A 26,538-nucleotide genomic window follows, 5' to 3' on the forward strand; every position below is an offset into this window, starting at 1 on the left:
CTTTTAGTTCATTGAGTCGTTAATTGTTATTAACGTTGTAACCGTAAGTTGACATGTCACTTTAAATCATCATTTCAAACAAAAATTTTAGGTTAAATTATACAATTGGTCCACATATTTTTTTATTTTGAGCAATTTTAATTTTTTCTTTTATATTCTTTTAAATTTCCTTTTTTTTTTCTTTTTTTTCATTCTTTTGCTTCTCTCTATTTTCCTCCCTTTTCATATCTTTTAATGTAGTTTTTCTATGTTTTCATATGTTAAAACGAAAGGGAAGAAGAAAAGGAAAATAAAGAAATAAAAAGAAAAACTTAAATTGTTCAAAAAATAAAAGTATAGAGATTAATTTTAACAAATAGAAAACATAGAAAATTATGTTAAAAGAGACAGATAAGGGAGGAAAACAAAGGGTGAAGCAAAAGAGAATGGAAAATAAAGAAAAAAAGAAAAGAAAAGTTAAAGGGATATAAAAGAAAAAAATTAAATTGCTCAAAATAAAAAAAATATGAGGATCAATTGTATAATTTAACCTAATTTTTTTGTTTAAAATGGTGATTCAACATGCCACATCAGCTTAACGTTAATGACAATTAACGGCTCAGTGACTAAAACGTAACATTTCAAATATAAGTGACTAAAATGTAATCTGAGGTAAATAAAAGTGGCTATTTTGAAATTTACCCAAAATAAATAGATTGAAGGAATGATAGAAATTGAGAAAGATAAAAAAACAAGGCAAAAAAACTGAAAACCAATGTCAAGGATGTGAAAAGCCATGTACGTTGGTTTCATGCAAAATTCAGCCTTTAAATTAAAATATAAGGACCTAAATATAAAATTTATGAGGACTAATATCAGAATTCGACCTATTTATTTCTATTTGCGAATGCAAACAAATAAATTGCATTGGCGCTAAACAAATAAAACTTTTACACAATGAATAGGTGTTTTTGTAATTTGGGACTTTTTGGGTCCTTTCGGACAAATTAACTGCCTTCGAAATGCGTCGCATCTAAGGAAAGACGGTGCACCAAAATAACCGTGCAGCCAAGCTGGTTTGTTCAACGCCAAGTCGTTCAATTTCATTGCCTGTGAAAAATTTCACTCGTTTCCTGATCTAAAACCAAAATCTCCCTTATTGTGAGTCGCGCTGAACAAATCATTAGTAGAAAGAGCAGAAAATGGGGACGGAAGATGTTCCTTTGGACGACAAGGCGAAGAGAATGAGAGATCTGCTGTCGAGCTTCTACTCTCCAGATCCTTCTTCGACAAACGACGCTTCTTCAAACCACGGCAGCTTAGACGCTATCGACACCACTTCTTTCGATGCCGATCAGTACATGAACCTCCTGGTACGTTCCAAATAGTTTTGATCTGAATTACGGATTGAAATTTTACTGAATTCTAGTGTTAGATTTTTTTATAGAAATCAATTGTTCGGAATGGAATTCGTCGTTTGGATTACATTATTCATGTTTTTGGTTGGATTTATAATTGATTTGGAGGGTTTGATACCTCAAAACATGGATTGGATTGAAATGTATAGATACGGAAGTCGAATTTGGAAGCGCTTCTTCAGAGGCATGTTGAAATGGCGGCCGAAATTAAGAATATCGATACCGATTTGCAAATGCTGGTTTACGAGAATTACAACAAGTTTATCAGTGCCACGGATGCAATTAAACGGTAACTTGTTTCAATTTTTAAAATCAATATTAGCATCCGCCACTGCTAGTAGAATCGTAATTTGGGAAAAACTATAGGGCTTGTCAACATTATATCTATCCGTAGAGATTTTGTTATTTCCTTTTGATTCAGCAAGATTTTTGATGTGGTAGCAACTGTTGTTTGTTCGATCAAGTTATCTGGACTTCTGCAGTTCGTTCACAACCACTATTTCTTGTACTGGAATATTGATTTTAACAGGATGAAAAGTAATATTGTAGGCATGGAAACAAATATGGAACATCTGCTTGATAAGGTGTGTTGGAATATTCTTCATGTCAGTTCTAGTTGAATTTTTTGAATAATGTATGAACAAACGAGGAAAAGTGAATTACTCAAAGCTGAATATTTTTCCTTTACATTTTTATAATTGCAGATAATGTCAGTGCAATCTAAAAGTGATGGGGTCAACACTTCTCTTTTTGAAAAGAGAGAACATATAGAGAAATTGCACCGGACACGTAATCTTCTGCGTAAAGTTCAGGTATTAAAGACTGTTAAATCTACGTGGTGGCTAGTGAATAATGTGACAGCAGCCCTAAGGTCAAACTGATAACATGTTAACTGGATGTAGCAATTGTGAGTAATGCAATGTTTTATTGAAGTAGATCATACTGCCCATGACAAAATAATGGTTTTAGGTTTTAGAGCTTAGAATTAGAAGTTATTAAAGAAAAATTTTCACTTTAGGATAAATTAAAAAATTACTTCCTCTTTATACATGCAATTGCTAGTTACTCAAACATTGTCTCATTTGGAGAACAGTTCATTTATGATCTGCCCGTTAGACTTGAAAAGTGCATCAAGTCAGAAGCATATGCTGATGCTGTCAAGTTCTACACTGGAGCAATGCCAATTTTTAAGGTCATTGTTGCTTATCTTGTTCGTTTTCTTCTATTTTTTAATTTCAACACTTCGTTTTCTGCATAATTTTGCTTTTATGTCAAAAATTTCTGTTCAAAAGATTTAACACACACCATTGTTTTCTTACCAGGCATATGGAGATTCGTCATTTCAGGACTGTAAACAAGCATCTGAAGAAGCGATTGCTATAATAGTTAAAAACTTGCAGGTATGTCTGGTCTTTGCCTTATGTCTGTATGGTGATTTATTGCAGATAAAAGAAATTTTTTAATGCTTTTCTGAAAATTACCTTCTCAGGGAAAGCTGTTTTCAGACTCTGAATCCATTCAAGCTAGAGCTGAAGCTGCAGTGCTTTTGAAGCAGTTGGATTTTCCGGTTTGTACTGCAAACTTTCAGATTGAATTATCTAGCTGGTTGTGCTCCGTCAAAATGGAGCTTAAAAACTAAATTACCATGTATGGCTTTACTCCACATGCAATGCATTAGCAAAGGGATGTAAATTACTTCATTCTTTCTCTCTCATGTTTTGTTTAAAAAATTGAACTTCTGATTACTGAAAGTCTTTAAAACGAGCAGCTAATATCTTTGACTTACAGTGATGCTACTTTCTAAACAGGATTTTGATATCACTCTATATATCTGTTTAAGTATATTCTTATGCATGACCTAGCTTATGTGTATTTGGGCAGGTGGATAGCTTACAGGCAAAACTGCTTGAAAAGTTAGAGCAATCTCTTGGAGACCTTCAGCTTAAACCAGATGAAATTGAGAATGTTTCTGTGGAGTCTAATGATCCTAAACAGGGAGAAGTTTCAGACTCAATTCCTATTGCAGCTCATGAGGTAAATGAGCATAAACTAGCATTTTGTTAATTTCTTTATATATGGCTTGTTGGATAGCCCTTCCCCAGCATCCCCTCAAATGAAAAGGAGGCTTGGGGTGTGGGGAGGGAGGGAAACTGCCATCTAGATAGACTAATGAAGAATCTCTTGTTTTCAATTATCTCAAATCAGGGTTCTGTCCTTGAGTTTGCGGAGGCTATCCGTGCTTATCGAGTAATATTTCCTGACTCAGAGGGGCAACCAACTAAACTTGCTCAAGACTTGGTTGTCAAGTAAGCAGCTTCATTAGATTTCCCATGACAAGTTGTAACTCTATTGTTTCTTAGAATACAAAGCATGAAAACATTTTAGTCACATGGTTCCTTTTCTCTAGGCACTTTGAAACTACTCAGCACTATGTCAAGGGACGGATTTCTTCTGGCAAACTCCTGGGTGTTCTTCGTAAGTAGGGTGCATTTGCTTTTCCTGACCTGTTCTTGTTCATGATTACGCAATGGCTATCCGAATATTAAACATAATTAATTAACAATTTTATCATTGTTTACAAATGCACATTTTAGAAGTGTCTGCTAAACAAATAATTTATTATCTTGACATTTGGAAATGTCAATATCATTTTGTACTTGATGGAGACAATAGAGGGCTTTTGATGTTATTGCTTTTTGAGCATGTGTCTCAACTAGAACTGAGGCTTCTTTGTGTTCATAAGAAAATTGATCCTTGGTGCCATTATTGTTTTATCAATGATGGTGTGAGTTTGAATTTGTTTGTTTTTGAGTTTTGTTGGAATTATATAAACAATGCTTTCGTTTGTTGTATTTCTTTTCTTTGTATTTTGAAACATAAACTTATTTAACCTTTTTCTTACTGTTGGAATTCCTTAAATTAAGCAGATTTTCTACCTTAGTTCTAGGAATTTCCTTGTACTATTAGCCATAATCTAATTACTATTTTTTAGGGATAGGCTAATTTCTAGAGATTATTTTCTTTTTATTTTTCCTGCTATTCTTTAAAAGGCTGTATTCAGATTAGAAGAAATAAGAATTATTCTTCTTCCTAAATTTGTTCATGATATCGGAGCATCAGGAATCCAGTTGATCCTGCTCTTTCTTCTCTTTTCTTGTTCTATTTTCTCTGTTAGAAACCCTACTCCCAAGGGTGACACCGAAAATTTCTCTGAGACTGAGATCTCACAAATAACTCAAAATAACAGTCAAGGAATCCCACAAAGTGACCTTAACTCTTCTCTTATAATCACAAATAATCGATTAGATGGAAAAAATTTCCCGCAACGGTCACAATATCAAGGAGAATTACTCGGACCTTGGAAATGCTTCCCAAGTATTCGAGATCAAATTAAAGTTGAAAGATATTTGACAAGGAACACTTGAAGTCACTCAATATTACAAACACCTAAAGATCTTATGGCAGGACTTAGACATGTATTATGAAGCTGATTGGGGCGAGGGCTTGGAACACACCAAGTTCATGGATCATCTTAACAAAGAGCGTCTCTATGAGTTCCTAGCAGGACTAAATCGTGATCTTGATGAGGTCCGAGGACGAATACTAGGCAGAACCACACTGGCAACCATAGGAGAAGCATTTGCTGAAGTAAGGAGGGAAGAGAAACGGCGTTTTATTATGTTGGGAGACACAAGAGAACTAAAACCATTGACCATAGCTGGTTATCGTCCTTCCGAGAACTCTGCTCTTATTTCAAGAGGCCCACAATCTCAAAGGTTCAAATATAAAAATGATTCTGGTTCAAATAGGCCATGGTGTAGCCACTGTAATCGGGTTGGGCATACCAAGGAGAAATGCTTCAAACTCCATGGCTATCTTGAAAAAAAACAGAAAGAAAACAAGGCAGCAATGATATCTACTACTGAAGAAGATGCTCAAGATGTTCGGCTAACCAAAACTCAACTTGAGGCTCTTCATAAACTACTCAGGACTCCTACAGCCAGTGGGTCACTAGCTATTCAAGGTACTGCTTTAAATACTACACACGAACCTATCACAACTTCCTGGATACTAGACTCGGGTGCATCCGACCACATGACAGGTAATCTAAGTTTGTTTCACACCTATTTATCTTGTCATGATCACTCTCGGATTCACATAGCTGATGGATCTTACTCGCTGGTGGCTGGAATTGGGATAGTTAGACTTACTGAAAATTTTTCCCTTGATAAAGTTTTACATGTTCCAAATCTTTCCTATAATTTACTCTCAATTTGCAAGCTTACCAAGGATGAAAAAGTACTTGTTGAATTTTCTGTTTTAGGTTGTGTGGTTCAGGAACAGGAATCGGGGAAGATGATTGGCACTGCTAAAGTTGATAATGGCTTATATGTTTGGAACAAAAACAGTTCACAAGAAGGGATGGCCTTATCTACATCAAAAGAAGATTCTATCATGCTATGGCAACGTAGACTAGGACACCCGAATTTCATGTACTTGAAGAAATTGTTTCCTCTACTATTTCTAAATAAGAAAATAAGTTCCTTGAACTGTGAAGTTTGCCAACTGTCTAAACACACTCGTGTCCCTTATCCTTTGAAACCTTATGTTCAATCTCAACCATTCTCTTTAATCCACAGTGATCTATGGGGAACCAGTCGGGTAAAAAACATCACAGGGGCTAGGTGGTTCATAACTTTCATTGATGACCACACTAGAGTTTGTTGGGTCTATCTCCTTAAAGAAAAATCCGAAGTCTCTAGAGTCTTCCAAAATTTTCATTCAATGATTCGAACCCAGTTCAATTCAAATATTCACACCCTTAGAACTGATAATGGGAGAGAGTACTTTAATTCTATCCTAAGTCCTTATCTTTCTGAGCAAGGAATCATACATCAAAATTCTTGTCCTGACACCCCTCAACAAAACGGGGTTTCCGAGAGGAAAAACAGGCACCTTGTAGCCGTGGCTCGTGCCCTTATGTTTACTATGGGTGTACCAAAGTATTTATGGGGAGAAGCTGTCCTCACTGCTTGTTATCTTATAAACCGACTCCCATCAAAGGTATTAAGCTTTCAAACACCTTTACATACTCTTCAAAATTTTTTTCCCTTGTTTCATGTTCCTAATCTCCCAACCAAAACATTTGGTTGCAAAGCATTTGTCCACAACCATCAACCTAACCGATCTAAACTTGATCCTAAAGCCCACACTTGTGTCTTTATTGGTTACTCACCTACACAAAAAGGGTACAAGTGCTACTCTCCAACCTTACACCGGATGTTTGTGTCCCTTGATGTTACTTTCTTCGAAAACGAGCCATATTTTTCAGCCTCTCATCTTCAGGGGGAGATACTTAGTGAAGATGAGACCTTGAGCAATCTTCTCATTATACCTCAAGACTCTATCAGCCCTACCACTACTACAAAACCTGCTGAAAATCCTACAGCCACTGTTATTCTTATTTTGGACCCTGATTTTTCCTATCTCCACTGTTCAGCAACAAGAAACAAGGGTGATTTACCATACTAATGAAGAAAAACAGCCCACTCATTCTGAAAAACAACAAGGAAAAACTCAGGGGCTTCGTGTATACTCTTGGAGACATCAGCTGCCCGAGACCGAAACAGCAGTGCCAATGCCATCTTTACCCGAGGACTGTCCTGAGGAAGAAGTTTCACCTCCTTCATCTTCCATCTATCTTCCAATTGCAGTAAGAAAGGGCACTAGGAGCTACACTCAACATCCCATTTCTCAATTTGTATCTTATGGAAACTTGTCTAAATCCTACAATGCCTTTGTTTCTAATGTTGACTCTGTAGAAACTCCAAAGAACATAGAAGAGGCTCTTAAGTCAACCAAATGGAGGCAAGCTGTGTTGGAAGAAATAAAGGCTCTTGAAGATAATGGAACTTGGGAAATATCTAAACTACCTACTGGGAAGAAGACCGTGGGTTGTAAGTGGATTTTCACCACAAAATTTAAACCAGATGGGAGCATTGATCGATACAAGGCTAGACTTGTGGCCAGGGGTTTCACTCAAACATATGGGTTGGACTATGAGGAAACATTTGCACCAGTGGCCAAACTGAATACTATTCGAGTGCTTCTCTCAATTGCTGTCAACTTAGAATGGCCTTTGATCCAATTGGATGTAAAGAACGCTTTTCTCAATGGAGAATTAAACGAAGAAGTCTACATGGATTTTCCGCCTGGATTCGAAGGAAGCAAGGGCCAAGTATGCAAGTTGAAGAAGTCCTTGTATGGACTACAGCAATCCCCTAGGGCTTGGTTTAATCGTTTTGCCAAAGCTATGACTAGTAGACATTAGACTCAAGGTCAAGCTGATCACACCTTATTCTACAAACACTCGGATAATGGGAAGTGTTGTATTCTCATTGTCTATGTAGATGACATAATATTGACAGGGGATGATTCTATTGAAATTGAAAGACTAAAAGAGTTCTTAAGTCTTGAATTTCAACTTAAAAGACTTGGGGAATCTTCGATATTTTCTTGGAATGGAGATAGCAAGGTCAAAGGTAGGTATTTCAATCTCTCAAAGAAAGTATGTTCTTGATCTACTTTCTAAAGTCGGACTATTGGGTTGCAAACCAGTCGAGACTCCTATGGAACCCAACCTTAAATTAGGAACTGATAAGGATGGAGAAGAAGTAGACAGGGGGAGATATCAACGGTTAGTGGGAAAACTTATCTATCTTTCTCACACTCGTCCAGACATAGCTTTTGGAGTAAGTGTTATTAGTCAATTTATGCATGCTCCTAGGGAGAAACATTTGGAAGCTGCCTACAGGATATTGAGATACTTAAAAGGGACTCTTGGTAAGGGGTTGCATTTCAAGAAAGATGTAAATCGAAGCATAGAAGTCTACACTGATGCAGACTGGGCAGGGGCAGTTAATGACAGGCGCTCGACAAGCGGTTACTGCAGCTATATTTGGGGTAATCTCGTGACATGGAGGAGTAAAAAGCAGTCTTTTGTGGCACGCAGCAGTGCTGAAGCTGAATATCAAGCTTTGTCCCACGGTATATGTGAAGGAATGTGGTTACAACGGCTAATGGGAGAACTAAAATTATCCTATACGAAACCTATAACATTATACTGTGACAACCAAGCAGCAGTTAGCATAGCTCATAACCCTATACACCATGAGCATACCAAGCATGTGGAAATTGATCGCCACTTTATTACGGAGAAAATTAACAATGGGGAAGTTTGTGTTTCATATCTACCTACTAGACAACAAGTAGCAGACATGTTAACCAAAAGCTTGAGCAGAAAAATGTTCAAAGAAATTATGGGCAAGCTGGGTTTGATTAACATCTACACTCCAGCTTGAGGGGGAGTGTTGGAATTCCTTAAATTCAGCAGATTTTCTATCTTAGTTCTAGGAATTTCCTTGTACTATTAGCCATAATCTAATTACTATTTTTTAGGGATAGGCTAATTTCTAGAGATTATTTCCTTTTTATTTTTCCTGCTATTCTTTAAAAGGCTGTATTCAGATTAGAAGAAATAAGAATTATTCTTCTTACTGATTGCCTAATCCTTTGCAGGGATTATTTGGACAGATGTGCTTCTAATGGATGAAGTGTTAAGTGAGGCTGTTCTACCTGGTTTTTCTCTGGAGGTCTTTCTTGGATCTCATTTGACCCATTGTATTTTTAATCTATATTTCATCTCTTCCTCCAATCAGAGTAAATATAGTTTATTTTCATATTGAGGACAATGCTCCGTATAATGATACTCTTATGTGGTCTCAGGCTGCCCAAGTTGCTCTTAAACAGTATGTTGCCAGCACGTTTAATTACCTTCTACGGGACATATCAGGTTTCTTTCCGCACTTGCTGCTCTTGAAAATATTTTCACTTTTGGAGTTTCAAATCACTCAAAAGATAACAATATAGTTGAAATTTACTAATGATGGTCTCTTGGGCATTTTATTGCTTTTTCCTGTTTCCTGATGGAGGTCCAAAGAAATCTCATTAATCATTTCTCAATTTTTAAAGATCCCAGTTCACTTGAATTCTAACTAAAAATATAATTAACCTAAAGGTAGCATAAAGCAAAAGTCATGTCTATGACCTGCCGCTCAGCTATTGCTATTCCAGAATTGATATCCATAGCTGCCTCATTATTACTTTCAAATGCATGTTCGATAAGGATTTATTTATGAAAAATGAGAGTTGCACTAAATGTTAAAGCATACATATTTCTAAATCCTACATGAACTTTTAAAATATTGAAAAGTTGAGTACAGTTGATTCGTTTTGATTTATGTAGATCCATCTAATGAAAATTACCTTAGAAGTCTGAGTTCATTATGTATAATTTGCAGATGCCCTTCTGAGAGTAAATGTTAGTTCAAAAGAGGCAGCAGAGGAGCTCCCCTTGCAGGTTGCTTTGGAAGCCAGCAAAAAAGCTGTGCTCCAGGGCAGCATGGATGTCTTACTGGTAAACTCATTAGATGCTGAAGCAACACTTGTTTTATGCAAGCAAAAATGAATCAAACTTTGCATCCCTCATATGCTATTTATATAAATAATTCTAGTCCATTTTTTATGTTGCTTCTCTGCATATTTCTCTCTTGGATGAATATAAATGACCTTGTAAATGCTTTAAATACTTTCTATATTGAAAAATGGCCTAAGCTTGGAGGCTGCTTTGCATTTGTGGGTTATAAATATATTGCCTTTTTTTGTTATTTAATTCTTTTTTGAGCTTGTACCTTTTATATTTTCATTATTCTTTGCATAATAGTTTATAATTTAAGTGCAGTGTATTCCTTGAACTTCACTTTTAATCTATTTGCTCACTGCAGGAATTCCGTAGACTTCTTGATGATGACTTAGGGCTGCTAGTTCAATTGAGAGATTTCTTAATTGATTGGGTTCAAGAAGGATTTCAGGACTTCTTCAGGGCTCTTGATGATCGTTTTCTCTTACTTTCGGGAAGAAAGAGTTCATCCAGTCAAGATCAAGATTTAACTGGAGCACACGGCGAAAAAGTTCTTGCTGGTCTTGTCCTGGTGTTGGCTCAACTTTCCGTTTTCATTGAACAAACTGCTGTCCCAAGAATTACCGAGGTAACTTTCTGTCTTCACCTAATAATTCTATCTTACCAGCTGATGGAATAATTCTATTACTCTCCCTGCTTCTGTGGGCTTCGGTCATATTTTCATGTATTATTGTTTAGGAAATAGCTGCATCCTTTTCTGGTGGTGGTGGTCGAGGCTATGAAAATGGACCTGCTTTTGTTCCTGGGGAGATATGTCGAATATTTCGGTCAGCTGGTGAAAAGCTTTTGCTCCATGTAGGAACTCCTTCCTTTCTTCTTTTGAAATTTTTAGTACTTATATTGCAACTGTGGGATGTCTTCTCTCCCGATTCAGTTCATCGGTTTGGAAACCTCATGGAATGTCGATGATTTGGTCCCATGCCATTGTGCTCAAGGGAGCTCATAATTTAATTTTGATGGTTTTTAATTTTTCGTGTTGGATTAATAATTTGAGATATCCTTTTCCTTTTTCAATGCAATGCCAGTTATTTCATTGTTAATTACAAATTCATTTTGTTCCATTCTGCAGTATACAAAAATGAGAACTCAGAAGGTATCTACTCTGCTAAGAAAGCGGTTTACAACACCAAACTGGGTCAAGGTTAGTATGCTGTATTGAAAGAAATTCCTATAATTAAGATAGTCCATCATTCAACTTTCCAACAACTTATTTTTAATATTTGCAGCACAAGGAACCTAGAGAAGTTCATATGTTCGTTGATTTGTTTCTTCAAGAGGTTAGCGTTTACTCAAACATTTCTGATTGAATAAGGATATCGATTTTATTTTATTTTCCTCATGGTTGAATATGCCTAAATATTTTGGCTATGCAACAATTCTGCTTAACCTCAATTTTCTTTGCTCTGCTTTGCTCTAGTTGAAGGAAATAGGAAGTGAGGTGAGGCAGATTTTACCTCAAGGGCACTCGCGTAAGCACCGGCGCTCTGACAGCAACGGAAGCACTGCTTCATCCCGGAGTAACCAATTACGAGATGATAAAATGACTAGGTCAAATACACAGAGAGCCAGGAGCCAGCTTTTAGAAACACATCTAGCAAAATTGTTCAAACAAAAGGTTGAAATTTTTACAAAAGTTGAATATACGCAGGTATGGTCTATGAATACTCGAGCTAGTGGAACAATATCCAGTGCTTCTATTGAAGCAAAATGAGCCGAATTTCCTTCTTGCAGGAGTCCGTTGTAACAACTATAGTAAAACTTTGCCTTAAAAGCTTGCAAGAATTTGCCAGACTCCAGACTTTTAATCGAAGTGGTTTCCAGCAAATTCAACTGGATATTCAATTCTTAAGGACTCCTTTGAAGGAAACTGTTGAAGACGAAGCGGCGATTGATTTCTTACTTGACGAGGTAGTAGAAACATTCCCTGGTTACGAACTTTGATCTTTCCATATCCCATAACTACTATGCATATTACTCTTTTTTCTTTTTACTTATTGTTTGTATGACTGGTAACAAAAATGATAAATATCGGTATTATTTCTGTTTGGTAGGTGATTGTTGCAGCATCAGAGCGTTGTCTTGACCCGATTCCTCTCGAGCCTCCAATTTTGGACAAACTTATACAAGCTAAGTTAGCAAAATGGAAGGAACAGAATCCAGTTACACCCTAGAAGTTGAAAACTGAAAGTGGTACGAATGGCCCTGCTTTATTGTTGCTTGGATTGTAATCTTTTGATGTGATTCAATGGTGGAAAGGAAAATTTCGTATCTGATCCTGACGTGATTCATGTTCAATTCGCTACCGCTCACATCGTGGCATACACCGAGTTGGCGTTTATAATCAGATGATCTGATTCAACCTTAAGGTTTCTGATTTGTATAACTTAGAAAAATCATTTTGGAATGAGTCATAGCTCGTGTACAACGAACTCTTCATAGCCCTTCTTTGTCCCCAAAAAAAAAAAATTCCATTTACTATCCTTGAAAAGTACCTTGTGATCATGGATATCTCACATACATTAAAATGATTACGTCCCCATGCATGTTCTTGCTTCCCTCACTTTCCTATTTCCTTTTCTCGATTGCTGGAGACTACCGGATTGCATCCATTCTAAGCTTTTTTTTTTTCAGGAAAAATTGAACTGCATATTATTGGTAAATAATATTCCCCATTGTTTTCAGAACAAACCAGATTGATAGGTTAGATTAGGAACTGATCGGGATATTAATTTGAAAAGAGGGCTTGAATCGGTTGACTCAATTAACTAGGCTAAAATATCAGTTTAACTAGTTATCTCTATTTTTAAAAGATTTTTTTTTATATTTTTAATAATTTATTTAATCAATTTGGTTGGACTAATTAAATCAAGAACTGATGATCTGATCAATTCAATCATCAATTTTATTTTGAAAACCTTGATTGAGATCAAATTGTAGAAGGGTGACATAATTCCATCACATCTTATCAAATTATACCACCCTTTGCCTTTGGTTGCAGAGTAGAGGATGGCAACAAATTGGTATAAAAATATAATGGAGATCTCTATATAAGGAGTAAGATTGTATTTTGTTCATTTTATTAAAAACTTGACAAAATATTCAATATATGATAGAATAAATTGCAAATTGGTTCTCTTAAATATTCCCTCCATTTGTGTTGTAAGTGATGGTTTGACTTTTCTTAAGATTAAGATTAAAAAAAAATTCATTTATCCATTTATCCAACTTTTTCATAAAATACTTTCTACATCATTATTTAATGATGAATTTTTAATAGAAGGATTAATCTGTATTTATTTTGAAACATAGTTATAATTTAGTATTTCCTAAATATACTATCCACTAGATTCCTTGCCAAAATGTATAGGTGTATGTTGTACAAAAATTAACATATGAATATACAACATGAGATAAATCAACCATTATTCTTTTGTCTCAATACTTTCAATGACTTCCATCAATTCATTTGTCTTTAAAGGTTTATTCAAGTGAGCATCCATTCCGGCTTCCATCGCCTCCGTCCCAGATGTATGAGCAGTCAACGCAATGATCGGAATACGAACACCGTATCGTTCCTCCTCAATTCTAATCCGTCTCGTTGCTTCATATCCATTCATCGGCAACATCTATCAGAACATGCACAAAAAAGAAGAAGATCAAAACTCATTAAATCCACCAAACATCGAAAGTTAATGCAATAGTAAGAAGTCATAAATATACATTACCTGACAATCCATCAATATATAATCATAGTTTCTCTGAGCTTTGAGACCATCGCAAACTAATTCTAAAGCTTCATTTCCATTTTCACAATGCTCAACATCGGCACCGAGCTGTGTGGCAGTAGTTATAGCAAGAATGCTTAACATTTTGTTATCCTCAGCAATCAATATTCTTTTCCCAATCAAGGGCTTCTCACCGTTACTCGACTCGGCACCGTCCTTGTTCTTTCTTTTCGATTTCAACCTACCACGAGTACGCTCTAGTGTAGGTGATGACGATCCTTGCTTACTATACCGTTCATTGCTCGAGCTGACGTATCCTTGTATCTCGTCATTACCTTGAGTGTGTCTCAACCTTGTCTTGCCATATGGATGCTTTGAACTTTCTGAACTAGATGAAATACCTTGTGACAAGTTTCCAAATTCCGAAAGAAGTTTTATCACTCGGTGCAAACGTGAGCCATGGAAAGGTTGTAACAGAATTTCATCACGGGAATCAAGTCTTTTTGGATCGATGCAAGGTGAAGTAGGTTTATCTAACCATATCACCTTACAACATGTACTATGAAGGCCTCTTCGGAATTCAGCTACAGTCCTCCACAGCTCGGAAAATGACTCTGCATTGACATCAATCACAAGTAGATTGAAGCTCGGTGTATCTTTGCGTCGGTTGAAAGGTAATTTATGTTCAGTTCCTTCCATGGCACTTAAAGGCATTTCTTTAGAACTCGAACTTGAGATATCACTTCTACAACTCATATCTGATCTCCTTGAAGAATTGAGTAAAGAATTTAGCTTGGATTGTATCTTTTTCAATGCAGATGGAAAATGGTGACAATGATCTACGACTAATACACTTATACCAAGACTCTCCAAGAATTTTTGTGAAACTCTTCGCCTTTCGATGTTTCGCATGAAGAGAACGACTTGTGATCCGTCTAAATTGGGACTAGGAGTACGAATGCCGAGTTTGGGACTAGAATTTCGAATGGCAAAGCTCGAGTTTGTGCCACCATACATGGCATTACCTTGAATCTCAAACGCTTTGAGGAAAACATTGAATCTAAAGCAAGTGCCCTTTTCACCAAACTCTTTATCAACAATTCCAATCTCTCCACCCATTAAACGTACCTAATAAAGTAAGTTTTGAATTAGTTAATTCATTAAATCAGTACGCTGTTAATAAAGTAAGTATGTAATAGCTGCAACTTACCAAAGATTGAACAATTCCAAGGCCTAAACCAGTACCTACTTGTCCAGCTGCTGTTTCTTTAACCTGCACGTAGTTTTCAAACACTGATTTTTGTTTCTCTTTCGGAATACCTTTACCTGTATCATCGACCTCGAACACAATCTCCACCGAATTACGATTCTGTCTAACTGCACTTACTGCTTTGACGTCACTGTTGCCATCATTTTTACCGGAAAACAAACTGGACATGTACTTGCCTAAACCTTTCCGAGTGGAAGCAAGTATTTCGGTTTCGAAATCAGGCTTTCCGACCCAAGCTCGAACACATACATGCCCTTCAACAGTATATTTAACAGCGTTGCTCAGTATATTGCTTAATATTTGTACGAGTTTCCCTCTGTCACCTTTCACTTGTGAGAGCTTAATAATGGATCCATCACAAGGGTCTAAAACAACATCAACACCCTTAATCATACCCACAGGATGATATAAATCAACCACATGTTCAATCAAATCAGCCAAATTGAACTCCTGTTCTTCCAAATTCATCATTCCAGCTTCAATTTTGCTAGTATCAAGTATAGAATTCAATAGCCCTGCAATTTATATATACAAATATTTAGATTAGACCCCCCTGAAATTTTGGTACCAATAGGCAAGTGAAATGAATTTACCTAATAAATCCTGTGCACAAAGACTCATTTGCTTCAAATATGTCTCGAAATCCGACCCAGGGGCTGCATTTGCCAGGCATAAATCGATGAAACCAGTAATACCGGCTAATGCTGCTCGGATGTCATGGCTGGCACCAACTAAAGCAAGGCTTTTGTTCATGCTTTTTCTCTCAGCTTGTTGAGTTGCTTCCATTTGTTTAATGAGCTTATCATGTAAGCAAATCTCCCTTTGAGCATTGGTGATCATTGATGATACGAAGAAAACAAGGGGGATGACTAATAACACCATTGTTACCACGAGAGCAATGTGAGAATAATTGATTTTGCTATAAACAAAGCTTGCTATTCCTTCATGTGGTAAAGCCAATGCATATACCTGAAAACCAAAACTCGTTAATAGAACTAGCCGCGAACACTGCAAACACCAAGAAAAATGAAGAATTCGGATAACATACGGATTGTACTCCCGAGATTTCGACTGTTGAACAACGAACATTATACTCTTTTCCATCAGTGTCCACCTTATAGGTTTCTGGGGTATCATTGCTGCATGGGAAATTTTTAACACCATTTGGCCACATAAACTGTAAGAAAATGGTACCATTAACATAGATGAATTTGGTGTTTGGGATTCCATTTAGTAACAATTTTCCATCCATTGTAATCAAGCTTAAGCTTCCACCATAAAGATTAATACCACCAAGTCTATCAGTTAATCTTTTAACTGGTACTCCCATGGCAATAACACCTTTTCCAAGCAAGCTAACACTAGTGAGAAACAAAGGTTCCCCACCATTGTTCCACCCATTTTCTAATGAAGAATACCCCCATGAATGATTTAATGCTACTTGAAACCAACTTGTATTCACAACATTGAATGAATGTGATCTAACAGGTTCTCCATATAGCTTCCCTGTTTGATTATCCACCGGTTGCTTGTACCAAACATGCTTCTTTCGGCTCGAAAACGAGGAGTTAGCATATGTTGATAGAGTTTGATTTCCATCAATGTAGTAACAAAAAAACAGACCCTCTAATCCAACATATGAAATTTGAGACAGGTATGGGGTTGTAGTAAATGCAAGGAACAATGTAGGTGCCACCTGCAAAGAGTAAGTAACATTGTTAATCCTATGTATCAATGTTTACATGTATGTATATATATGGTTTAATGCATACCTTAATTTCAATCTCATCGAATGAGATTTCATCAGTTTGGTTGAAGGAAGAACTTAAAAGTTTTGCTAAACTTGCAGCAGATGAATTTAATGGTGGTATTGAATTTGCAATGATGTGAATTTGTGATTGAAATCCAGAATAGAAGCTATGGGTATTGAAATCCACATTTTGTTCAATTTGTCTTGTTGTTTTATACCACCATGTGATCACTATACTTGGTGGTACCAACACCAGCAATGCCTGCATTGATAACTTTATTCATTAGAATTTTTTTTACGGTCTTATATATATATATATATATATATATATTTTACTCTAAAATGATACATTTAAATCTAAGGATCAATGTTGAACATTTTGCAATATGTAAAAGGAACTAAGCCAAATCATAACCAGGCATAGAAGAGGATTCAAATGAATTAGTTACCATCATATCAAGATATAGTGAAATAATTTTTTTTAATAAATGTATTAAACTCTTATTCGATACTTGAAATATTTTTTTTAATAAATATACCTAATTAACAAGCTTTTGAATTCTCAAATAAAACAGTCGAAAAATACCCGATAATAATGCCAATCAATTCTTATAGCAAAGTTTTAAAATAAATTTTAACAAATTTGCAAGCATTTAAATTTTTCAAAACAAAGATAAGTTTCAATAGTCCAAAAGCTATTTATCAATTTAGAAAGAAAAACATTCATTACATATAAAATAACATTTACTTCTTATTTTCTTATATACCATTCTTGAACTTATAAAGCATTTACTAACAAAAAAAGATAAAAGAAAAAAATTGAAGAAGAGCTACAAATTACCAGAAAAACGAAGACTGTAACAGGGCGTGACGCTATAAATATGTTGAGCTTCATTATATTTTCTGCATTTCAAATTACCATTCAGCTTTTTGTATATATATATATAACTCAACATTGAGAAAAGATACAAGAATTTACTTTAATCTTTTACCTTACAAAACTTTCTAAGTCTTTTTTTTTTTTTTCCCTTTTACAAATCTAAGAAAATCCATTATCTCTCTCACTATCTTTTGTTTTTTTCCTATTAAATCGATATTATTTTACTAAATGAAATGCAATCTTATTTTATTTTTTACTTAATTAAGAGATTCACTGATTTTAACTTTTAATCTGCGAATCTCTTAATTAAGGAAAAAAAGATAAGATTTATTTATCATTAATTTCAATATATAATGGTATCCTAATAATCTTTTGGAATTAAACCTTTCCTTTCTTGTTTGAAAAAATATAAAAATTAATTTTAATAAAATAAAAAGGGATAAATATATATTTTCGGGAACAACTGAAATAAATAAAAATCTTAATTATCCAAAAATAAAATTTTAACAACTCTGCCAGTATTTAAATTTTTCCTAAACAAACATAACTTTCAATAATCCAAAAGCTATTTATCAATTTAGAAATAAAAAAAAATCTTATATAGCCATTCATGAACTTATAAAACATTTACTAAACATATAACACAAAAATTTTAAAGAAAGAAAGAAAATTGAAAAACAGCTATAAATTACCATAAAATGACTATAATAAGGCGAGACGCTATAAATAAACTGAACTTCATTAAATTTTTGCATTATAAAAAAAATTCAAAGTATAAAAATATGCTTAAAACCAATTTTATCATTCAAATTTTCATTATATATGAATCGTCTTTGAATAAAATTCACCATTAAGAAAAGATATAAGAAATTTCTTCAAAACTTTTGATGTTGATTTTTATAGCTAAGAAAATTTATTATCTCTCTCACCCTTGTTTAAATTGTTTTATTTCCTTTTGTTTGCATGCAAATTAAATCAATATAATTTTATTAAATAAAATATAATCTCATCTTATTTTTTCCTTAATTAAGTGATTCACCGATTTTAACTTTTAATTACCATATGTCTTTAAATATATATTGGGCGCACAACAAAAATATGAGAGGGGACTAAGGTATGTACTCTACACCTATATATGTAATTTTGAGCCCCTAACCAATCTAACAGCCATTTAGAGGGTAGGTTATACAATATATTTTAAGTGATGAATTGGATGAAATTGAATTTTGGAAAAAGGTGAAATGACGAAAAAGGTAAATTTGACAAAAACGTATAATGTGATGGCATTAAGAACCAAATGAAATCCCATAGAGCTATATGCCTTTACTTTTAACCAGAAATGGTGTCACATGGTTTTGTTTTCATTATTACTCTTTCCATAGCATATTTATCCACATTGTAGATGAAGTTAAATTGGAGTAAAAAGTAATTAGCCAATTTAATATAAATCCTTCGTCTAATTCTTCCTTTCACAAAAATATTTATCATTATATTCGTCATCCTAAAAATAGTTTTCAATTTCATATTTTTTATCTAATGAATGAATCTATCTAAATAATTCATACAAATTGCATGAAACGTCACCCCTCAATAATAAACTCAAATTTAATTACACAATTAAAAGTAGACTACCTTTCCAATTAATCCGAAAAAACACCTCCATGACCCTTTAATTGTATGAACAAATATAACGCATCCATTTATCTCTAAAATGATTGATAAAATCAAAATCTTGACGAAAGTAATAACTCTTGAAAATACTACAAAATATAAACAATGTATCCAAATAATTAACACAACTTAATTAAGTTTTGCCAAGAATAAATAAAAAATAGCATCACCACAAAAAATAGAGTAGATCTAGTAGCCAATGAAGTTATTAGCATACTAGAGTGACATAAGGCTCTAAGCTCATACCTTATGGCTTTTTATGTTCTCTCCATTCGCTCCTTTTCGTATCGTAAAATTTTTTGTCCTTCTTCTTCTGTTTCGTCCCAGACTTTTTTTTTATTAAAAAAAAATCAAGATATTCCCCAAGAAACTACACTAAAGGATAGTGTAATACTGCTACATATACACACACGCAAATTAAGTGAATCTTTTAATTAAGGAAAAAAATAAGATGAGATTTATTTATCATTAACTTCAATATTTATTGGTATAATAATAATATTTTCGAATTAAATCTTTTCTTATTTTTTGAAAAAATATAAAATTAATTTTAATGAAAGAAAAAAAAGGTAAAAAATATTTTTGGGCATATCAAGATTACCAAAAACAAAAAAAAAACTCAAGCTTGTAATGTAATAGATTACATCATTATTTCTTTTTTTTATACAAGATTACATCATTATTTCTTAAACAAAAGTTAATGTATAAGAACTTAGCTAGATAGGCAAAGCTTTACCATTAGATATCAAGATTTCTTGTGCCAATCTCCTGGGTTTTCTTCGTTAGTTGGGTGCATTTGCTTTTCCTGATCTGTTCTTGTTCATGATTACGGAATGGCTATCTGAATATCAAACGTAATTAATTAACAATTATATCATTGTTTTCACATGCACATTTTACAAGTGTCTGTTAGTCAAATAATTTATTATCTCGACATTTGGAGATGTCTTTAGCTTTTTGTACTTGATGGAGACAAGAGATTGCTCTTTATGTCACTGCTTGTTGAGCATGTGTCTCAACTAGAACTGAGGCTTCTTTGTGTTCATAAGAAAATATAGTTTACTTTCATATTGAGGACAATGCTCCGTATAATGATACTCTTATGTGGTCTCAGGCTGCCCAAGTCGCTCTTAAACAGTATGTTGCCAGCACGTTTAGTTACCTTCTACGGGACATATCAGGTTTCTGTCTGCAATTGCTGCTCTTGAAAATATTTTTACACTTTTGGAGTTTCAATCACTCAGAAGATAACAATATAGTTCAAAAGAGGCAGCAGAGGAGCTCCCCTTGCAGGTTGCTTTGGAAGCCAGCAAAAAAGCTATGCTTCAGGGCAGCATGGTTGTCTTACTGGTAAACTCCCCAGAAGCTGAAGCAACACTTGTTTTATACAAGCAAAAATGACTCAAACTTTGCATCCCTCATATGCTATTTATTTAAATAAATGACTCAAACATAGTTCTAACTTTGTACGTCGAGATCTACTACCCACTAGATTTCTTGCCCACAATGTATCAACACATGTTGTACAAAACCTAACATATAAAAGTATAGCATGAGATAATTCAGCCATCATTTTTTTGTCTGGAGACTTTCGATGACTTTCATCAATTCATTTGCCACAAGAGGTTTATTCAAATGAGCATCCATTCCAGCTTCCAACGCCTCCGTCCCTGATCTATGAGCGGTCAACGCAATGATCGGAATACGAACACCATATCGTTCCTCCTCAATTCTAATTCGTCGCGTTGCTTCATATCCATTCATCGGCAACATCTTTCAGATCACACACAGAGAAACAAAGATCAAAACTCATTAAATCCACCACACATTAAAAGTTCATGAAGTAGTGAGAAATCATTTATATACATTACCTCACAATCCATCAATACATAATCATAGTTTCTCTGAGCTTTGAGACCATTGCACACTCGTTCTAAAGCTTCATTTCCATTTTCACAATGCTCAACATCGGCACCAAGCTGTGTAGCAGTAGTTATAGCAAGAATGCTTAGCATTTTGTTGTCCTCAGCAATCAATATTCTTTTCCCAATCAAGGGCATTTCGCCGTTACTCGACTCGGCACTGTCCTCGTTCTTTCTTTTTGATTTCAACCTACCACGCGTGTACACTAGTGTAGGTGATGATGATCCTTGCTTACTATACTGTTCATCGCTCGAACTGATGTATTCTTGTATCTCGTCATTACGTTGAGTGTTTCTCAACCTTGTCTTGCTATATGGATGCTTTGAACTTTCTGAACTAGATGAAATACCTTGTGACAAGTTTCCGAATTCCGGAAGAAGTTTTATCACTCGATGCAAACGTGACCCATGGAAAGGTTGTAACAGAATTTCATCATCGGGATCGAGTCTTTTTGGATCGATGCAAGGTGAAGTCGGTTTATCTAACCAAATCACCTTACAACATGTACTATGAAGGCCTCTTCGGAATTCAGCAACAATCCTCCACAGCTCGGAAAATGACTCTGCATTGACATCAATCACAAGTAGATTGAAGCTCGGTGTATCTTTGCGTCGGTTGAAAGGCAATTTATGTTCAGCTCCTTCCATGGCACTTAAAGGCATATCTTTAGAACTCGAACTTGAGATATCACTTCTACAACTCATATCTGATCTCCTTGAAGAATGGTGTAAAGAATTTAGCTTGGGTTGTATCTTTTTCATAGCAGATGGAAACTGGTGACATTGATCTACAACTAATACACTTATACCAAGACTCTCCAAGAATTTTTGTGAAACTCTTCGCCTTTCGATGTTTTGCATGAAGAGAACGACTTGTGATCCGTCTAACTTGGGACTAGGAGTACGAATGCCGAGTTTGGGACTAGAATTTCGAATGGCAAAGCTCGAGTTTGTGCCACCATACATGGCAGCACCTTGAGTCTCACAAGCTGTGAGGAAAACGGTGAATCTAAAGCAAGTTCCCTTCTCACCAAACTCTTTATCAACAATTCCAATCTCTCCGCCCATTAAATGTACCTAATAAAGTAAGTTCTGAATTAGATAATTCATCGATACATGGAAATGTATGTATGTAGGTAATAGTTGTAACTTACCAAAGATTGAACAATTCCAAGGCCTAAACCAGTACCTACTTGTCCAGCTGCTGTTTCTTTAACCTGCACATAGTTTTCAAACACTGATTTTTGTTTCTCTTTTGGAATACCTTTACCTGTATCATCAACCTCGAACACAATCTCCACCAAATCACGATTCTGTCTAACTGCACTTTCCGCTTTGACATCACCATTGCCTTCGTTTTTGTCGGAAAACAAACGAGGCACGTACTTGCCTAAACCTTTCCGAGTAGAAGCAAGTATTTCGGTTTCGAAATCATGCTTTCCGACCCAAGCTCGAACACATACATGCCCTTCAACAGTAAATTTAACAGCATTGCTCAATATATTGCTTAATATTTGCTTGAGTTTCCCTCTGTCACCTTTCGCTTGTGAGAGCTTAATAATGGATCCATCACAAGGGTCTAAAACAACATCAACACCCTTAATCATACCCACAGGATGATATAAATCAACCACATGTTCAATCAAATCAGCCAAATTGAACTCTTGTTCTTCCAAATTCATCATTCCAGCTTCAATTTTGCTAGTATCAAGTATAGAGTTCAATAGCCCTGCAATTTATATATACAACTATTTAGATTAGACTGCCCAAAGTTTTGGTACCAATAGGCAAGTGAAATGAATTTACCTAATAAATCCTGTGCACAAAGACTCATTTGCTTCAAATATGTCTCGAAATCCGACCCAGGGGCTGCATTTGCCAGGCATAAATCGATGTAACCGGTAATACCGGCTAAGGCTGCTCGGATATCATGGCTGGCACCAACTAAAGCAAGGCTTTTGTTCATGCTTTTTCTCTCAGCTTGTTGAGTTGCTTCCATTTGTTTAATGAGCTTATCATGTAGGTAAATCTCCCTTTGAGCATTGGTGGTCATTGATGATATGAAGAAAACAAGAGGGATGACTAATAACACCATTGTTACCACAAGAGCAATGTGAGAAAAATTGATTTTGCTATAAACAAAGCTTGCTATTCCTTCATGTGGTAAAGCCAAAGCATATACCTGAAAACCAAAACCAAAAAACTGAAACTCGTTAATAAAACTAGACATGAACACTGCAAACACCTAGAAAAATGAAGAATTCGGATAACATACGGATTGTACTCCGGAGATTTTGACTGTTGAACAACGAACATTATACTCTTTTCCATCAATGACCATCATATAGGTTTCTGAGGTATCATTGCTGCATGGGAAATTTTTAACACCATTTGGCCACATAAACTGTAAGAAAATAGTACCATTAACATAGATGAATTTGGTGTTTGGGATTCCATTTAGTAATAATTTTTCATCCATTGTAATCAAGCTTAAGCTTCCACCATAAAGATTAATACCACCAAGTCTATCAGTTAGTCTTTTAACTGGTACTCCCATGGCAATAACACCTTTTCCAAGCAAGCTAACACTAGTGAGAAACAAAGGTTCCCCACCATTGTTCCACCCATTTTCTAATGAAGAATACCCCGATGAATGATTTAATGCTACTTGAAACCAACTTGTATTCACAACATTGAATGAATGGGATCTAACAGGTTCTCCATATAGCTTCCCTGTTTGATTATCCACTGGTTGCTTGTACCAAACATGCTTCTTTCGGCTCGAAAACGAGGAGTTAGCATATGTTGATAGAGTTTGATTTCCATCAATGTGGTAAGAAAAAAACAGACCCTCTAATCCAACATATGAAATTTGAGACAGGTATGGAATTGTAGTAAATGCAAGGAACAATGTAGGTGCCACCTGCAAACAACAAGTAACATTCTTAATTCTATGTATCAATGTATACATGTATGTATGTATATGGTTTAATGCATACCTTAGTTTCAATCTCATCGAATGAGATTTCATCAGTTTGGTTGAAGGAAGAAGTTAAAAGCTTTGCTAAACTTGCAGCAGATGAATTTAATGGAGGTATTGAATCTGCAATGATGTGAATTTGTGATTGAAATCCAGAATCCAAGCTATGGGTATTGAAATCCACATTTTGTTCGATTTGTCTGGTTGTTTTATGCCACCATGTGATCATTATGCTTGGAGGTATCAACACCAACAACGCCTGCATTGACAACTTTGTTCATTAAAAATTTTTTTACGTCTCATATATATATATTAATCTAAAATGCTATATCTAAATCTAAGGATCAATATAAAACTTTTCGTAATACGTAAAAGTAATTAAGGCAAATCATAACCAGCCATATAAGAGGATTCGAATGAATTAGTCTCCATTATACCAAGATATCAATGAAATAGTTTTTTATTTTTAATAAATGAGTTAATATCTTATTCGATAGTTAAAATTTTTTCTAAATATACATAATTAACGAACTTTTGAATTCTCAAATAAAACGGTTGAAAAAAACTCAATTATGGCGCGAATCTAATTATAAGCAAATTTGCAAGGATTTTTATTTTTTCAAAACAAAGATAAGTTTCAATAGTCCAAAAGGTATTTATCAATTCAGAAAAAAAACCATTATTTATAAAATAAAATTTACTTTTCATAAATTTATATAGCCATTCATGAACTGATAAAGCAATTACTATACATGTAACACAAAAATAAGAAAAATAGAAAAGAGAAAAATTGAAGAAGAACTATAAATTACCAATAAGAAGAGGATTATGACAGGGCATGACGCTATAGATATGCTCAGCTTCATTACATTTTCTGCATTATAAAAAATCAACTTAACATTCACCTTCATGTTGATAATTTTGATGAAAAATAACAACATTTTAATTATTGGATTAAAATTTTATTATATATATATATATATATATATATGACCATCTTTGAAGAAAATTCAACATTGAGAAAAGAAATAGGAAATTTTTTGGTTTTTCTTAAAGATACTTTTTTTTGGAAAAGAGGGTTTTTAAAAATATATATATATTCTAATGGTTAATTATTGTAATCTTTCACCATACAAAATTTCCAATTTTTTACAAATAAAAGAAAATCCATTATTTCTCTCAATCTTTTTAAAATTTCTTTCCAATCCGTATAATTTTATTGAATAAAATTGTTTCTTTTTCTTTAATTAAGAGATTCATTAACTTTAAATTTTAATTTCCAATTAAAAAATATGAATCTCTTAATTAAGAAAAATAAGATGATATTTTTTATCATTAACTTCAACATATAATTGTAATAATCTTTTCGAATTATACCTTTTCTTTCTTGTTTGAAAAAATATATAAAAATTAATTCAATGAAAGAAAAAAAAAAGAATATTTTTGGGCATAACTCAAATAAATAAAAATCTTAATTATCCAAAAAAATCTCAAACTTGTAATAGATTACATCATTATTTTTATACAAAATTACATCATTATTTCTTAAACAAAATAAAACTAACTAATGTATAAGAATTTAGCATATATATGTATGAATGATTAGAAAAAGAATGAGAATTTAGAAGACAAATAGAACCTGAGAGATGACTGAGTACAGGAGTGTCAAAGGATGTGATGAGATTATATTTTGCTTAATAAAATTAAGAATATATATATATTTTTGGAGTAATGATGATAAAAGACAATGTTTAAATAGAGGATAAAAAAATATAAGGAAATTAATGGGGCATGGAAAGGCATGCACGTTGGCTTCATGCAAAATTCAGCCTTTTGTTTTGTAATACCAGCACATGGTAATATAAATTAAACTGGATTTTCTATTTCTTAATTATTAATTATTTATCATAGTTTTATTTTATGTTTATTTATGACTTTTCTGGAATTTTAATATTAAATTATCGCATGTGTTTTATTAAAGAATTTATATGAACTGCGATATGATGTGATTGACACGTTTTTATTTTATAAAAATAAAATTTATAGCGTTAAATTGAATATTTTAAATTATATAATGTTAAAATCATAAAATGAATTTTTTGTTTATGTAATCTTAGGAGATTTTATATAAATGAGAGAAGATATGATAATTATTGCATGATATCTCATATGAGATTCTAATAAATGAAGGAGGATTTGTTAAATGCTTTTACTATATATATACACAAAAATATACGGAATTTAAGGAAAAATACCGTTGAGTCATTTATATTATGAGTCAAAAATAAGTAAAGTAGTTTTTCTAAGTTAGATTAAAGAGTAAAATTATCCTTTTTTTTTAGAAAATTTCATATACATCAGCATGAGATACACGTGGTATGTCACATTTAATTATTTGATTATT

The 26,538-nt window shown here is 34.1% G+C and overlaps 4 protein-coding genes across 4 annotated transcripts; 1 reads left to right on the plus strand and 3 right to left on the minus strand.

Moving 5' to 3' along the window:
* The first annotated feature begins 843 nt into the window (after positions 1-843).
* LOC108479430 (vacuolar protein sorting-associated protein 51 homolog) lies at positions 844-12,473 on the plus strand. Its single transcript, XM_017782011.2, has 20 exons — positions 844-1,352; positions 1,547-1,686; positions 1,927-1,981; positions 2,102-2,209; positions 2,491-2,589; positions 2,720-2,797; positions 2,887-2,964; positions 3,279-3,431; positions 3,603-3,703; positions 3,805-3,872; positions 8,976-9,049; positions 9,183-9,249; positions 9,758-9,873; positions 10,241-10,504; positions 10,615-10,731; positions 11,006-11,077; positions 11,163-11,213; positions 11,354-11,584; positions 11,668-11,844; positions 11,988-12,473. Exons 1-20 carry the CDS (start codon positions 1,182-1,184, stop codon positions 12,105-12,107), a joined length of 2,340 nt encoding a protein of 779 aa, XP_017637500.1. The 5' UTR covers positions 844-1,181; the 3' UTR covers positions 12,108-12,473.
* Positions 12,474-13,251: 778 nt separating this feature from the next.
* Positions 13,252-13,811, minus strand: LOC108477928 (histidine kinase CKI1-like). Its single transcript, XM_017780393.2, has 2 exons — positions 13,662-13,811; positions 13,252-13,562 (listed from the first exon to the last, which is right to left on the minus strand). The coding sequence occupies exons 1-2, from the start codon at positions 13,803-13,805 to the stop codon at positions 13,359-13,361; spliced, it is 348 nt and encodes a 115-aa protein (XP_017635882.2). The 5' UTR covers positions 13,806-13,811; the 3' UTR covers positions 13,252-13,358.
* On the minus strand, positions 13,810-16,949 carry LOC128279260 (histidine kinase CKI1-like). The gene is made up of 6 exons (XM_053022950.1): positions 16,704-16,949; positions 16,019-16,627; positions 15,525-15,900; positions 14,872-15,446; positions 13,856-14,789; positions 13,810-13,814 (listed from the first exon to the last, which is right to left on the minus strand). Exons 1-6 carry the CDS (start codon positions 16,947-16,949, stop codon positions 13,810-13,812), a joined length of 2,745 nt encoding a protein of 914 aa, XP_052878910.1.
* Positions 16,950-20,478: 3,529 nt separating this feature from the next.
* On the minus strand, positions 20,479-25,813 carry LOC108478749 (histidine kinase CKI1-like). The gene is made up of 8 exons (XM_017781214.2): positions 25,774-25,813; positions 24,947-25,008; positions 24,154-24,393; positions 23,430-24,077; positions 22,961-23,336; positions 22,309-22,883; positions 21,104-22,231; positions 20,479-21,005 (listed from the first exon to the last, which is right to left on the minus strand). Exons 2-8 carry the CDS (start codon positions 24,998-25,000, stop codon positions 20,802-20,804), a joined length of 3,225 nt encoding a protein of 1,074 aa, XP_017636703.1. The 5' UTR covers positions 25,001-25,008; positions 25,774-25,813; the 3' UTR covers positions 20,479-20,801.
* Positions 25,814-26,538: the final 725 nt, after the last annotated feature.

This window comes from Gossypium arboreum, chromosome 12 (assembly GCF_025698485.1).
Source record: "Gossypium arboreum isolate Shixiya-1 chromosome 12, ASM2569848v2, whole genome shotgun sequence".
NCBI classification, from domain to species: Eukaryota; Viridiplantae; Streptophyta; class Magnoliopsida; order Malvales; family Malvaceae; genus Gossypium; species Gossypium arboreum.

Bases quoted from the DNA above. Each gene is read 5' to 3' on its own strand.
- LOC108479430 (XM_017782011.2), top strand. From the start codon at position 1,182: ATGGGGACGGAAGATGTTCCTTTGGACGACAAGGCGAAGAGAATGAGA. The intron at 2,965-3,278 runs GTTTGTACTGCA...GTATTTGGGCAG, and splicing joins TGAAGCAGTTGGATTTTCCG to GTGGATAGCTTACAGGCAAA. The intron at 9,250-9,757 runs GTTTCTTTCCGC...TATAATTTGCAG, and splicing joins CCTTCTACGGGACATATCAG to ATGCCCTTCTGAGAGTAAAT.
- LOC108477928 (XM_017780393.2), bottom strand. From the start codon at position 13,805: ATGTTAAGCATTCTTGCTATAACTACTGCCACACAGCTCGGTGCCGAT. The intron at 13,563-13,661 runs GTAATGTATATT...ATGTTCTGATAG, and splicing joins ATATATTGATGGATTGTCAG to ATGTTGCCGATGAATGGATA.
- LOC128279260 (XM_053022950.1), bottom strand. From the start codon at position 16,949: ATGCAGGCATTGCTGGTGTTGGTACCACCAAGTATAGTGATCACATGG. The intron at 16,628-16,703 runs GTATGCATTAAA...TACTCTTTGCAG, and splicing joins TCGATGAGATTGAAATTAAG to GTGGCACCTACATTGTTCCT. The intron at 15,901-16,018 runs GTTCGTTGTTCA...TTTGGTTTTCAG, and splicing joins CTGATGGAAAAGAGTATAAT to GTATATGCATTGGCTTTACC.
- LOC108478749 (XM_017781214.2), bottom strand. From the start codon at position 25,000: ATGAAGCTGAGCATATCTATAGCGTCATGCCCTGTCATAATCCTCTTC. The intron at 24,078-24,153 runs GTATGCATTAAA...TGTTGTTTGCAG, and splicing joins TCGATGAGATTGAAACTAAG to GTGGCACCTACATTGTTCCT. The intron at 23,337-23,429 runs GTATGTTATCCG...TTTGGTTTTCAG, and splicing joins AAATCTCCGGAGTACAATCC to GTATATGCTTTGGCTTTACC.